This window comes from Delphinapterus leucas, chromosome 3 (genome assembly GCF_059928025.1).
Source record: "Delphinapterus leucas isolate spDelLeu-1000000601 "Yukka" chromosome 3, BTC_Dleu_Yukka2, whole genome shotgun sequence".
In the NCBI taxonomy this organism is placed as follows: domain Eukaryota; kingdom Metazoa; phylum Chordata; class Mammalia; order Artiodactyla; family Monodontidae; genus Delphinapterus; species Delphinapterus leucas.
The window spans coordinates 62,146,223-62,162,057 of record NC_143131.1 but is presented as its reverse complement, the minus strand read 5'-3'; the positions used below and the strand labels follow the sequence as shown (position 1 = coordinate 62,162,057).

The 15,835-nt window shown below is 37.3% G+C and overlaps 1 protein-coding gene across 2 annotated transcripts in view; it reads right to left on the bottom strand.

The window, feature by feature from the left end:
- Positions 1–1,681: 1,681 nt before the first annotated feature.
- Positions 1,682–15,835, bottom strand: part of AGGF1 (angiogenic factor with G-patch and FHA domains 1) — a 51,755-nt gene continuing 37,601 nt past the window's right edge. Inside the window, exons 10-14 of one of the 2 annotated variants that reach the window (XM_089909036.1) lie at positions 15,035–15,200; positions 13,830–13,912; positions 10,587–10,714; positions 8,375–8,474; positions 1,682–7,116 (exon numbers count right to left, since the gene is read on the bottom strand). In XM_089909036.1, coding sequence (XP_089765162.1) covers positions 6,916–7,116; positions 8,375–8,474; positions 10,587–10,714; positions 13,830–13,912; positions 15,035–15,200 — 678 coding nt within the window. In that variant the 3' untranslated portion in view covers positions 1,682–6,915. The remainder of the gene's footprint in view (positions 7,117–8,374; positions 8,475–10,586; positions 10,715–13,829; positions 13,913–15,034; positions 15,201–15,835) is intronic. The other variant, XM_022594542.3, reaches the window with a different exon arrangement.

Sequence of the window (15,835 nt, the reverse complement as noted above, 5' to 3'; positions counted from 1 at the left end):
TTATTCTTATATAAAAGTAACTGAAATCTAGTTGTTCGAGTTCTCCCTGTAGCTTCCCTGCTCCCACAGGGTACTGAGAGCCAGGGTGACCTGCGAGACCTCCCTATCATTTTCTCCAATGGCTTCATTTCCAAAGTCATGCAAAATCCACCCCTTCTTTAAGGATGACCTCAAAGGGTCACCCATGATACCTTCTACCCTTTCTCACCGTCTATCATCTACCGGTCTCCTGTTCATTCTCCAATATTCATTAAGAAACCCAGCTCCTGATGCAGTCTTCTCCACGTATCATCACCTCAGGGAATGAAGTCGACCCATCCACTTACTCGCCTCATCCGTCATCCTCCCTGACTTCTACTAATAACCACCATCTCTGCTCCAGAAGTCTACTCCCAACCGTGCCCTTGGTATATTTTTTCTTTTTAATAAATTTATTTATCTTTGGCTGCATTGGGTCTTCGTTGCTGTGCACAGGCTTTCTCTAGTTGCGGTGAGCAAGGGCTACTCTTCATTGTGGTGGCTTCTCTTGTTGCGGAGCACAGGCTCTAGGCACACAGGCTTCAGTAGCGGTGGCGCATGGGCTCAGTAGTTGTGGCTCGTGGGCTCTAGAGCTCAGGCTCAGTAGTTGTGGCACACAGGCTTAGTTGCACCGTGGCATGTGGAATCTCCCCAGACCAGGGCTCGAACCTGTGTCCTCTACATTGGCAGGCGGATTCTTAACCACTGCGCCACCAGGGAAGTCCCGCGCCCTTGGTATTGATAGCACAGCATAATAACACTAACAGTCACTAATATTTGAGGGCTTATTATGCACTGGACACTGTGCTCAGTGCCACACAGGCCTTCTCTCATTTAAACTTCCCAACAACCCCATGAAGACATTAAACTAGAGGTTTAAATAAATTTTTAAATGTCACTCAGCTGAGGAGTGGTGGAGCTGTGATTTGAACCCAGGTCAGTCAGACTCTTCAGCCAGTGCTCTTAACCATCCCACTGGGATGAAAAGAATCAAAACTTAAACCCCAGCTCTACCACTCTATCACACAGACTTTTTGGCCTTGAGCAAAATAAACACCTAAGTCTCAGCTTTCTAATTCATAAAATACTGGCAGAAACAAAGAAGATAATATATGTTAAGTGCTTACTTAGAACAGTACCTAACATACCACAAATGTGTGTTCCATCCATCCTATTAACAAATGCTTAATGAACACCTCCTAAGCATCCAATCCTGTGGCAGGTACTGAAGACCCAGCAGTGACTAATACAAACAAGTTCTCTGCCTTCACAGGTCTACCCAGCCCCTGCTGCATGCTCAATAATAAATATTTGATAGAACAAGCCCTCAAGGAGGTCTGCTAGCCTCCACTCTGCCTCTCTTCAATCAGCCAGTTATTTTGCTATAAAGCAATCTAATGAGGGCCCTTCCGGGCTTAAAATCCTTCAGAAATTCCTCATTTGCAAAGAGAAAAGAACCAAATTTCTTAACACATTATGTGAGAGCAACTGTACATAAGTGGCTCAGTTCTCCTCCCTACACCAACCTCCTCTTCTTTAATCAGTGAAACTCTTTCTTCATTTGAAATCTATTTGGAATCTTGAATTGTAAACCAGATCAGTGTAGACCTATTCTGTTAATGGCATGAGAACTGGAGTCACCAGTTTGGCATCCCAACCCCTTCCCACCCCTGTCACACACACACACACACACACAAACACACACACACGCACACACACTCACACACGCACCCCTGTAGCTCCTAAGGCAATGCCACAGGTTCTGTCAAACAGTTTGAAAACCAAGTTTAGATGAGTCTTTTTCTAACTGTAGGGCACAGCCCATTAGTGAATTATGAAATCACTTTAGTGGCTGGAATCTGATTTGGAAAACAAAAATAAAAGTGCATTACATGAACTAATGGCTAAGTATTGGTATATAAAACCTGTTATATACGCACACACACACTCTCACATTCTGAGCTGTGATATAAATTGTATTTCTTAATGTGGATCATGATCAAAATGGCTCGAAAGCCATTGCTTTACATCCTCTTGTAGCTTCAGTTCCTTCCATTTCCTCAGTCACATAAAACTCCATCCATATCAAGCCACTTGTGGTTCCCCAAACCCATCTTGCCCTTCCTCTTCTATGAGTGTAAGTGTATGGTGCTAGGCGCCAGGAACGCAGTTGCAAGAAAAAACAAAATCTTGCTTACACGGACAAATATACAAATCACACTATTTAGCTGTGAACCCAAATAAGTAGTCTAAATGAAACAAATATGGATTTTCAAGAACATGTACCAAAGACAATTAGAGAGACAAGGGAGCCATCCCTGAAGAAGAATCAATTAGCAGAGATCTAAAGAATATGTCAGTTAACTAGGTAAAAGGGTAGAGGAAGAGCATTCCAGACATAACAAAATATAGGCAGCCCTGGGATGAGAGAGGATATGGCATGTCTGACGAACTGAAAAAAAGGCCAGAGTGCTGGAGCCCAGAGAACGAGTGGGAGGGTAATACGAGACAGGACAGGAAAGGCTGGCAGTGGTTAGACCAGGTGGGGACTTATGGGCTAGGATTTTGTTTTCTGTCCTCAGAGTAATGGAAAGCCATGAGGACGATTTAAACAGGAGATGATGAAATAGGAGTTTTGAAGACACTGTGTCTGCAGTGTGGAGGATGGACTAGAGGGAAGGAGTGGCTGCAGGAAGACCAGTTAGGAAGCCAGTAGAATAATCCAGGCAAGTAGTGACAGTGAATTGATTCACTATATTGGAAGTCAGAGGAAAGAGGAGAGAGGGTGTGGTAGTGAAATAGAGACCGACTCCTAGGTTTTGGCTTGCATAACTAGGCAGATGGTGCTGCTAGCTGAGAGTAAACTGGAAGAGACAGGGTTTGGAGAAGACTCTGGGTTCAGTCTTAGATAAGCTACATTTAAGGTGACTTTGAGTTGGATATGTGTCTTGCTAAGACAACCTGGAAGCCATGGGAGTATAGCTGGTAAATGAAATTGGGCATATGAGTGTGAGGAAGATACCTGGGCTTGAGCCCTGAATGCCTCTCCACTCTTCCTGGTGTTGTATTTCTACTTATTATAAATGTCTATGAATACACATAGTTAACTACACACTTTTACTGCTTTAAAGTTCAAATATAGAAATGATAAAAAGCAAAAATCTGCTCACTCCTTGGGCTTCTCACTGCGGTGGCTTCTCTTGTTGCGGAGCACGGGCTCTAGGCACGCAGGCTTCAGTAGATGTGGCACGCAGGCTCAGTAGTTGTGGCACACGGGCTTAGTTGCTCCACGGCATGTGGGATCTTCCCAGACCAGGGCTTGAACCCGTGACCCCTGCATTGGCAGGCAGATTCTTAACCACTGCACCACCAGGGAAGCCCCAATCTGCTTTTTTAAATCAGCAATGTAATAAGAATATTCTTCTGTATCATGGTATAGACAGTTCTATCTTACTCATCTGAATGGCTACAAAGTATTACATAGTAGGCCTGCATCACAATTTAACCAACACCCCAAGTCACCACTAATGGATAGCTGGGTTATCTGGCAGACAGTTACCTGCCCATTCAGTAGCCATTGTTCCCCTCTGCCTTGCTCACTGAACCTGATTTTGTTCCAACAAGCAACATGTTCTGCCCTAGGTGATAGTTCATGATTGGCTTAAGGCAAGTGAGACCATCCTGTTGGCCTACCTTTTCAACTTCCCTTGCAGCTATGGGCAGTAATGTTATCAGGCTCTGGCTAATAACCCTAAGTAGAAGTCTGTTGTGAGAGTTTCTGAGTAAGCTTTTGCTTTCCTGATAAAAGAGAACTAACAGGAATACTGCCTGCTCTTTCCCCTTTCTTCTGTTTTGGACATGACTATGATGACTGAGGTTCCAAAAGTCATTTTGCAACTACAATGCCATAAGCCAGCACTAAGAAGAGTAAAGCAGAAAGGCAAAGAGAAAGCCTGGGCCCTGATACACAGACACACACGTAAACAGTGACTCATTTTAAAGAATCCAAATGTATTTCCACTTTAAAGCCTGAAGAAGTAAAAGGAAATGTTTTAGACCAAAGATTCAAGGCAGAGATATAAGTGATGCCCTACAAAAATAAGAAGCACACTTAGAACAACACAATGGGGAAATACTTTCAGCTGTTCCTGAGAACACCTTTAGATGCTAGGTCTAGAAACGCCTTTCTGGCTCCCTGCCAAGCACACCCCTCTTTCCTGCAACTTGTTAAGGAAGGCCTTTGTATACAATCTCTCCTTGTTGGAAATTTCTATTTCTTTTGCCTGCCTTTTGAAAATGTGCCAAATTAACAAATAATCTTTTACATGAAAAGTTGGAAGGTGTTTGAATTGGGTGAACCATAACTTTTCATAAGTTCACAACTAGAGTAAGTGAAACATCAGAAGTAAAAACTTTTAAAAACAGACAGAAAAAAATCCCCCCCTTTATGAGAAAAGGTGCTTCCTGGCTATTTAATTCTAGAAAACAATTTCTGTTATTTTACTGTAATGGTGATGGTTTCTTCTGTTCTCAATTTTGCCAGCTTCTCATGTTCTGGCAAAATACGTTAGATTTCTCAAAATTCAGCAACTTGTAGCTCCACTTAAACACTTAAAGGCTATTAAGTTAATAAATTTATACTGCATGAATAAACTATAGTTTTAACTATTAGACGCAAAACAACTTTATGTGTAATTCAAATTGTACATAATCCATATTTATGCTTCTAAACAAACAGAAGCTCACATTTGTACTACTTTTACAATTTACAAAGTGCTTTTACATACATTTTCCCATTTTCTATTCAAGACAAACATGTGAGTTAAATATTCTCATTTCACAGGTAGAAATAGAACCAGACATTATTCAGTGCTTTAACCAGTATATAGTATAGCCCTGAGACTTTAGATCTGCAAAGGGTTTTAATAAAGCAAATATCACATATATTTCAATTTTTATCACCATTTTCAAGTTTCCATTTTCTTAACAAAAGAAAGCAATGAAAAAGTTTTCCACAATCTAATAATAAAAATGGGAAATATTACATAGACAGTTGTATACTAACCCAATGAGTTGAGATCTACCAGAAGCAAGTTTACTCTGAGGGTCCTATATTGTTACCTATATGTAGGGCACCAGCACCAGAACCACATTTAGATGAGTAATTTTTCTACTTTAGAGAAAATAATGCAGGACACTCCTAGTGCCTCCAAGTCTAATGTACATATATGTGTATGTGTTAGGGTATGTAGGTGGCCAAAAAGGATACAGAAAAATACTTAATCTAGATTTTTAGAATTATAGGACCTCTGTTTTTCCCATCTTAGGCCTTTAATAACTTGACAATTGTTTGGTCATATGTCTCATCTTTAGTAATATATTTATTTTTCTTTCCACACCCCCCTTTCTTCCTAAGTACCCTGTACATTAAGACTAGAAACTCCAACAGGTAGCTTTCTTTCTGAATTATCTTCCCTACTGCATACTTTTTTCCAGAATTTTCCTTTCCTATTTCTATATCTTGAAGACATTTCTTTATAGTAGATGAAGGAGCTATATAGCTTATATTCATTATGAGAAAAGATCAGTTCCAGCATTGATTTCCCAGCAAAAAGCTGAGAGAAAAGTTGAACAGAAAGGAAAAGAACAGTGTTAACGGGCAGAGCGGTGACACCTGCACTCAGAAAGCTGCACTGCAGTCTCCGAAAATCTGAGGGTATCCTTTCATTACTGTGCTGCCAATCTACAGAGGAAAATTCTGGCTGGTCATGAGTTCAAAGCAGACCAGTATGTTTAAATTATTGGTTCAATGAATCATTCTTTTTGATGTTTTTTATTGCATTTGAAGACGTTTTCAATAAGTATCTTGAGTTTGAGGCCTTGGCTAGGTAACCCTTCTGCAGTAGAAATCAGATTTTTCTGGCACAACTCCATTGCCAGCAATGGGATTTATCAAAACTACAAATGCCAGCACACTGAATATTTCAATACTGTACTCAACTGTTCATATCTAAATATTTCAGCTATGAAACAAACCAAAGGTAAATGCTTAATATATAGTACAAATCAACAGATTCTTCACAGAAGAAAACAATGAGACTGATTTTCTACAACATGTCAGCTGTTCATTAGTTCTTCAATATTACTTGGGTTATTTCAAATATAATAACATTTATACACCACTACCCATGTTTTCTCAACATTTTCTACCTAGGTCCTAAAGGGCATAAACAAGGATGTATATAGTCAGAATTGTTTTTATAAACTTTCGATGTTTCTTTTGTTATGCATCATACAATAATGGAGAATATAAGGAGACAAGGACAAATGTACATTTAAGTTAGTGGTTACATGAATTTTGCTTATATGGCTAGTTGCTTATATGGGTCTTGCAAATGACAAAATAAAGTAACAAAGCTTGATAAGCTCATCTGTGCCCTGTGAACTTTAGTCCACTCATAGCATAACTTGATTCAGTCACTATTTATTAGTTTTTAAAAATGTTTTTTAAAAACTGCAAACCAGGGCTTCCCTGGTGGCGCAGTGGTTGAGAGTCCGCCTGCCAATGCAGGGGATGCGGGTTCGTGCCCCCGGTCTGGGAGGGTCCCACATGCGGCAGAGCGGCTGGGCCCGTGAGCCATGGCCGCTGAGCCTGCACATCCAGAGCCTGTGCTCCGCAACGGGAGAGGCCACAACAGTGAGAGGCCCGCATACCGAAAAAAAAAAAAAAAAAAACCAAAACTGCAAACCACACTTTATTACACATTTCTGAATCAAGAGGGGGTAAATTGTGACACGGTTCCCTCATGCCACTGACTCTTTTGGAGAGAAAATTTCTGCAATTAAACAAGAGTTTCCAAATTCTATAAAAAAGCTTTTGTGTTCTATGACTGACCTTCACTCTACAGTCCCTTTGACCCAAGGCACAGTCCCTGGTGCATCTTTCTGAGATTTAGTTTCGGGGAAGTTTTCAGCAAACCTCTCTCGTGCTTTCTCCCAGTTCTTTTTGCTCTTGTTTTGGAGAAGGTGAACATCTTCAATTGAAGATGGCTTGCCTGTTCCCAAGCCTGCATGTGTTCGCCGAAGTTGAAGCTGGATCTGTTACCAAAAGTTAAGAAGAGAACTTACTGTAGTATCTAAACACACTGAAATCTGCTGTATCCAATTTGGTACTTTAACTATAATTCTTTGAATTAGAAAAGATTGATGCATAAGAAAAAACTGTCAAATGCATCAAATACATACAGGAATAAATACATGATTATACATGATTATACATTGTCTTGCTTGTCAATAAGTACAGTTGACTCTATAGAAAACAGAATGCTCCTTAAACAGCAATCACCAAATTTCACTGAGATGCTGCAGAATCAATCTGTCATCTACTCTAACGAGAAGTAAAAGCAATGGATGTATTTAAACCTACAGTCCAAGCCTCACCTAAGTAAGTGAACAGGTAAGTTAAACATTAAGAGTCATAAAAAGAGAACTTGTTTATTTTCATAAAGGGAGGGGAGGACTTCGCATTATTTTGAGAACCATTGCAAGCCACCAGTTACTGAGTGCCTAATATATTTCAGGCACCATCCTAGGGGCTTTATGTTCAGACATCCCTGAAAGAGTTCTCATTATCCCCATTTTTACATATGAAAACTGAAATCCAAACTTGCCCTAAGTCGCACAGCTAGTAATAGAACACATATTCTAACCTGACTACTAAACCCATGTTCATCCCACTGTACCTCAATGAAATGAGAAAATTTACATTAAACTCACACTGATGCACCCATTATTTCTTCAGGTACCAACTAATTATCAAGAAAGTTCTTTGATCATATTACTACTTTGTAAGGTTTTTGTGAAAGAGAATCTGAACCTCTGATGAACCATGGGACTATAGAATTAAACCACTGTATTGTTTTCCAGACATGATTCTCTCTATTGCTTGTTACATGCTCTGAATCTTGAGCCTAAAACAGATTCTCCAGCTAGTACAGAGTCTGCCTGTTCGTAAAGTAACACTGTGATTGCTCTTGCATGTTAGGACAAGGCACAGTAAAGAAGTCATTAAAAATAACTAAAAGACACAGAAGAACTTCTGGCTCAGGAAATAACATTCACTATCCTAGTCTGATGAAGGAAAAAACTCTAAGAGCCTTCCTAAGAACTTTAAAAACAAAACAAAACACATCATAAACACATATATTTGGTAACTGTGATTGCCACAAAGGTAGTAATTATGTCTCCTTTTGCTTGCTACAATACTCCTAGCACTTAAGGCAACACCTGGCATATAGTAAGTACAGTAAATATATCCATTACAAGAATAAAGAATGAAAGAAATCTCAAGTCTTACCGGAGTTTTCATTCCTCCACCGTCCTTCCCTAGGCCCTCTCCTTTTTTCCAACCCATCTTTTCCAACATCTTCCGACCTTTATTGCTATCAGTAATTTCACTTTAGAGAAAAGTAAGATGAGAGTTGACTTCTAAAAGACCATTTAAGTCACATTTATAATAAATTCATGAATTAAAAATAACTGGTACGACTACTTTAGAAACTATTGGGCATTACCTAATAAAGTTGAAGATACACAAATTCTACTCCTACATATACTACTTAACAGAAAAGGGAATGTTTTGCAGTCAAATCTAACAATAACCACAAATCAGAAACAATCCAGATGTCCATCAGTGGTAAAGTGGATAAACTGTGGCATATTCATACAAGAGAATATTATATGGCAATGAAAATAAAACGTACCGAACATAACAAAGTAATGCTGAACAAAAAGAATATAGACACAAAATAAGTACTAAATTATTCCATTTATTTAAAGTTAAAAAATAAGTGAAATTAATCTGATGCTGGTGAAGTCAGTAGAATAGTTACCTTTGGGGAGGAGAGAGGAGTAGTGATTAGGAGGGGACACTAGGAGGGTAGGTTTCTGCGGTTACTGATAATTTTCTATTTCTTGACCAGGACATGTATTCTGCAATGTGTTAATCTTATGATGTATCACTGATATTGATACTTACATTTGTGAATTTAACATCAATGAAAAAAGTTAAAACGAAACTAAACCTCTCATTAACTATTAGCATTTTGCTTTATGATTTTATGGTCTGCTAATTTAAGGGTATTTTAATTTTATGTTCTATTACATTGTCTTTTCAGTTCTACAAAATATGTAAATTAGCTCTTCAATAACAATAACCCAAGCAATGTCAGACCAATGGATTTCATTTTTCATTTCTGTCTTCTAATTTAACTGTAATGCAATCTTCATATTCTCCAGCAATTATTTCAAAAATATTAAACCTTAAAATATATTTGTCATGTTGCTTAGCATATCTAATTTAAAATGCTATACCTCATAAAATGTGACTCCATAAATTCTAAGATGCACTGTTAGTCTATGTACCATCAAGAAAAAACTGCTGTCACATGTAACTGTAAAATTCTATCCAAGTAGTATATCTTAGAATCAATAAAATGATAATAAGTCAAAATTTAGTAATTGTTAGTTCTACATGAAAGATTTAAATGTTAACTAAACTTAGAATTTATATTCTGAGAAACAAAATGTAGCTAATATATGATTAAATGCAGAAATATAATCGTTTTGTAGGCTTCAAAATTACATTTTTCATGTTTATCAATGCTAGTTTACCAAGAGAAACGAACTGAATCACAAATAAGTAAGGGGGCTTCCCTGGTGGCGCAGTGGTTGAGAGTCCGCCTGCCGATGCAGGGGACACGGGTTCGTGCCCCAGTCCAGGAAGATCCCACATGCTGCGGAGCGGCTGGGCCCATGAGCCATGGCCGCTGAGCCTGCGTGTCCGGAGCCTGTGCTCCGCAACGGGAGAGGCCACAACAATGAGAGGCCCGTGTACCGCAAAAAAAAAAAAAAAAAAAAAGTAAGGGACTACCCTAGTGGTCCAGTGGTTAAGAATCCGCCTTCCAATGCAGGGGATGCGGGTTCCATCCCTGGTCGGGGAACTAAGATCCCACATGCTACGGGACAATTAAGCCCAGGCGCCACAACTAGAAAGAAGCCCGCACGCCACAAGAAAGATCCCACGTGTCACAACTAAGATCCCGCGTGCCACAGCTAAGACGTGACGCAGCCCCGCCCCCGCAAAAAAAAAAACAGTAAGAAAAATAGTATTTCAGGGTCAAGAACAGAAGCAGTTGAGTTCTGAAATAACTATTAAAAGTATCAGTCCATACCAATTTCTTACTAGCCCAGCCTCCTAAATATCTAATATATAAAAGTATGGTCACTCATTTGTGTGGCTACAATGTTGGCTATGCATATATATGTGTGTTTAAGTTTGTATGTGATAAATCTGTATGTATACTGACATATATGATCAGTAATTTTCTAGGGAATAACGCAATACCAATATTAGAGGAAAATGTAAACAGATGTAGAGTTTCCATCTTGATCTGTATTATTCCTTTAAAAGGCTACCTATCAGATTATATAGCCCTATAAATCACATCACCCTACGAATCTGATAATGGTACAAAGACTGTTTCAAGCAATTAAAATTTAATACTTACGAATGAACAGATGCAGGAGCATCATCTCTTTGGAAAGTTCCTTCACTTCCAATCTGCTCCCTACGTTTTCCAGCTCTATCTTTATATTTTGGATTCTTCAAAGCCTTTTCATCTTCGTAGTCTGTATTCTTCATAAACATGAAATATTCATTGAGGAAAACAAAACTGATAAATAAAAATATAATGTCTGTATATTTGCCTTGCTTAGCAAATACGGTTCAATGTGGTCTCCATTAAATAAGCCATGATATAAATTAAGATATACAAATTAAGACAATTACATTATTGAATATTTCTATTCTATCCCCTTTAATATAGTGAAAATACAGTATATTTTGAATCAATGCTGTGTACTCATATTCTCATATGAACTACCAGTATTCAAAAAAATATGGAGAACCCCTGGGGATGGCGAAAAAAATCTACTTCTCCTTTTCTCTAAGGAACTGAAAGTTCCAAAGGACCTATAATATTTTGATACTGTTCCTTAGAAGGGAAAAATGTAGAAAGTCTTTAAAAAATAGATAAAAGGAAATAAATGCTCTTTTACCCTGGCAATAATAATAGCTTTTTGCTTCAATACAGCTTCATTATATGATTAATCCGTCACTCCACAAATATTTTCTAAGTAAAGAGTAAGTTATGCCCTATGCTAGGTGACAGAATGCAAAGAAATTTATAATCCTAAAGTGCAGACACACACAGTCTTCAGCATGTCACAGTATGACTGGTTCGACAATTAAGGTATACACAAGATATGGCAGTGGCACAGAAGAGACAGGCAATTCAGCTTGGGGTTTCAAAGGCTCCTCTTCCCCTTTGTTACTATTTGCTAATCTTTACATAAAAAGTACAGCATTCATCCAAAAAGATGCTACAGACTGCTAGAGCAATGCAAGTAAAGTACCACAGAAGTTTTTACTTAATTTTGCTTTCAAAACAGAAAAATACAGACCACCAACCCTAATGGGTATTCCCCCCAGAAAATGATGTAGAAATTAAGCTAAAATTTTTGAAAAAACATTTTATTCTCTCCTTATATATCTTCTATTTTCCTCCCAAATTAACCTCTTAACATTTTTTTCTATTATGATTTCTCTCCCTTAGTACAACAGTAACAAAAAATACAATTCTGCATAAAAATATGTTATTTGTTATCTGACTTGTTCATAAAGTGTAAAAAACACTGGACAAATTCACTTAAGACCTAGATCCTATATCTAGCTCTGTCGTTTAGTAGGTAGGTGACCAGCTCTAGTCTCTCTAATGTAAAATGGCAATATTAATTAGTTTTCTGGTCTACTTATAGGATTAAATGGTAATTTTTTAAAACTGCCTTACTGAGGTATAATTAACATACAGTAAATTACACATAAAGTGTACAGTTACTTTTGAGGTTCATATACACTTATGAAACCATCACAATTAAGATAATAAACATATTCATCTCCCACAAAAGTATCCTCGTCCTTCTTTGTAATCTATTCCTCCAGCCCCTCTCCCTGTGCATCTTCTCCTGTAGCCAGGCAACCACTGATCTTTCTGCCATGATACATTAGGTTTGCTTTCCTAGAATTTTATAGAATCGAAGTATATAGCATGTTGAGTTGATCTTTGAACAACATGGGTTTGAACTTCGTGGATCCACTTATACATAGATTTTTTTTCAGTGCTAAATACTACAGTACTACACGATCTGCAATTGGTTGAATCTGTGGATGCAGAACCCCAGGTATACAGGAACTGTGGACATAGAGGGCTGAGTACCAGCTATATGCAGATTTTTCAACCAAGGTGAGAGTCAGCACACTTAATCCCCGGGTTTTTCAACGGTCAACTGTACTCTTTTTGTCTGGCTCTTTCACTCAGCACAATCATTTTGAGATTCATCCATGTTGTAATCTGTATCAATAGCTTATGCTTTTTTATTGCTAAAGTGTTTGACCATATAGATTTAACATAGTTTGTTTATCCATTAATGATGGACAGATGAGTTTTTTCCAGTTTTTGGCTTTTAGAAAAAAAGCTGCTGTGACCATTTGCTCACTAGTTTTTGTATGAACATATGCTTTCATTTCTCTTGGATAGAAATGAAATACTTTGAAGTAGAATGGTGAATAATACAGTAGGTGTACATTTAACTTTTTGACAAAGTACTAAACTCTTCTCCAAAGCAATCACACCATTTATATTTTCACCAGCAGTGTATGAGAGTTCCTGTTCCTCCACATGCCCCACCAACACTTAGTATGGTCAGTCTTTTTAATTGGTTTTAAATTGCAATTCCCCAATGACTAATAATACTGAACATCTTTTCATGTGTGTATTTGCCACCTGCTTTGGTGAAGTGTCTATTCAAATCTTTTGCTTATTTTTAAATTAAGTTGTTTTCCTTTATTGAGTTTTCAGAGTTCTTTATATACTCTAGGTATAAGATACATGACTTTTATCAGATATATGATTTGCGAATATTTTTCCCAGTCTGTGGCTTATCTTTTCATTCTCTTAATCGTGTCTTTGGAAGAACAGAAGTTTTGGAGGAAGTACAATTTGTGCTTTTATGGCTAGTGCTTTTAGTGTTAGATACCTTAAAAAATCTTTGACTTTTTTTTTAAGGTTTGCTTCTAGAAGTTTAAATTTATATGTATAGTCCATTTTGAGTTCATTTTTATATGTTATGAGGTGGGGATCAAGGTTGTTGTTGTTGTATGTGGCTATCTAATTGTTCCAGCACTGATTGTTGAAAAAAGACCATTCTCTTTCCACCAAATTGCCTTCATGCCTTTGTTGAAAATCATACACACACACACACACACATATACACATTTATCTATGTATCTATCTATCTATATGGGTCTATTTCTGGACTCATTATTCTGTTCCATCAACATATTTATCTTTTTGCCAGTACTATACTGTCTTTATTGCTGTAGTTTACAATAAGTCTTGAAATCAGGCAGTATTAGTCCTCCAACTGTGTTTTTCGAGGGTATCATTTTAATGCAAGTTTTTTAAAAACCAGAAATGGCTATTCCAATATAGGGTATTATCATCACTTTCCTACTCCAACCTCAACAGTTGTTGAGGTAAACAGTAAAAAACTAACAGGAACTACATAAATCTCAGAATCATTCTAAATAGCTCTCTTTTTATATATAAAAATGGACTATGCTTATCTACAGGCAGTTTTATACACAACCAGATGCACAGTTTAACACATGTAACAATATTTAACTCCCTTACCTGCAAACCATATTTTACTCGTATTTTCTTTAATTCTTTTCTCCTTTCCAGCTCTTTTTCCTCCTTACTTAGAGTTGGACCAACTAAAAGGAAAAATTGAGTTTGGTTTAAAGAAAAAAAAAAACACTAAATCTGATATAATACTGTTTATTTAATAATGAAAAACTAATAGTACAAGTATCCCATCTGCAGATTAATAAAAAGTTCAAATAAATTAATATAAAAGGATCTTAGGTTGTGATGATGTCCTTTCAGCATTTTGGTAATTAAATCTACTTGGAAAGTAAACCAAAACTCAAAGATTATAGGAATGTTTTAGATACTGAAAGAAACACTGAACATCTTAATTTTTCAATATGGTTACTGTAATAGAAATCCAAATGCAGAAATATTGTGAGTTTTCCAAAGGAACATAAGCTTGTGCAAAAGAAAAATAATAGAACCCAAGATTCACGTTACTATGTAACGTGCCATACTCATTTTCATAATGTAGTATGAGAAAACAAAAAATACATAATGAACGTGTATAGTTGGTATTTAAAGGAAACAAATGATGTGAAAAAAATTACTTACTAGTTAAAAGGATCTTTCAATTTTTAAAGCCTTAGATGAGTGGGTTTTAAACAAGATAGTAACATTTTACAATATTATTTATTATAGAAAGTAATGGTATATACACAGATAATATATCAAACAAACTATAAGTAGGAAAGCAAATATATCCACCAATAAATCTTAATACCTTGGCCTATTATTTTCTATGTTACTATTTTACATCAGAGTTTAACTGTGGATGACTTTTTATATCAGTAAACAGATGTTAAAAGGGACACCAATCTCTATTTATGTCACAATTACTCCTTTGAAGTACATTTAGCTACCACTGCAGCGCTGCTTCAAAAGCCTATAGACTGGATTAGCAAAAACAGAGCTAATGACTATCATTCCTGGTCATAAAGTAACCTAATGCTGTAATAGTACAAATTACTACACAGAAAAACCAACTACAATCATAATCTAGTAGTCTAGGTCTCAAATTTGAAATACATGTCATTTCTTAGTCTCATTTGATAATATTCACTTAAATATAAATGTATCTCAATAGAGTATTATATCAATTAGATATGAAGCTGGTACTGATACTTTTTTAAAACACGCAGTGAATTAAAAAGCTACCATGCCCATAAACAGTATGCTTCACATACCAAAAGGTTCATCTTTCTTATCAAGACGAAGGTGAGCTCTAACCTGCCCTGGTTCACAGCCATCACAGGTATCACTGCCAGGGTGAATGTGAAAGGACAACACGGTCTCTCCAATTTTCACTTCATCTCCATGCTCAAGTACGTAAGGGTCACATTTAGTTTTGGGCTAAAGGAGAAAAAAATTACAAAGCCAAACCCAAGAGAGTTACATATGGTTATTTTATTTATTTTATGTCTACTGTAAGTAATGTCTGATTATAAAAAAAAATTGAGATTGTTCTCAATGAGATAGACATATGCACACACATTTCCACAAAACTTGAAGGTGATGCATAATATTCTACTAGTTGAGAAGATGACAGCTGAATCGAGCAACTTCTAATTTTTTTTTAATATTTATTTTATTTATTATTATTTATTTTTGGCTGCATTGGGTCTTCGTTGCCAGGCATGGGCTTTCTCTAGTTGCAGCAAGCGGGGGCTACTCTTCGTTGTGGTGCGCGGGCTTCTCATTGCAGTGGCTTCTCTTATTGCAGAGCACAGGCTCTAAGCACATGGGCTTCACTAGTTGTGGCACATGGGCTCAGTAGTTGTGGCTCGCAGGTTTAGTTGCTCCACGGCATGTGGGATCTTCCGGGACCAGGGCTCGAAGCCATGTGCCGTGCATTGGCAGGCAGATTCTTAACCACTGCGCCACCAGGGAAGCCCTCTAATTTTTATATTATCAAAATCCACTGATCTCCCCATCTCCATGCCCAATCCTATCACAGAAATACCCAACTCAAACTTCAAACAGTCTAT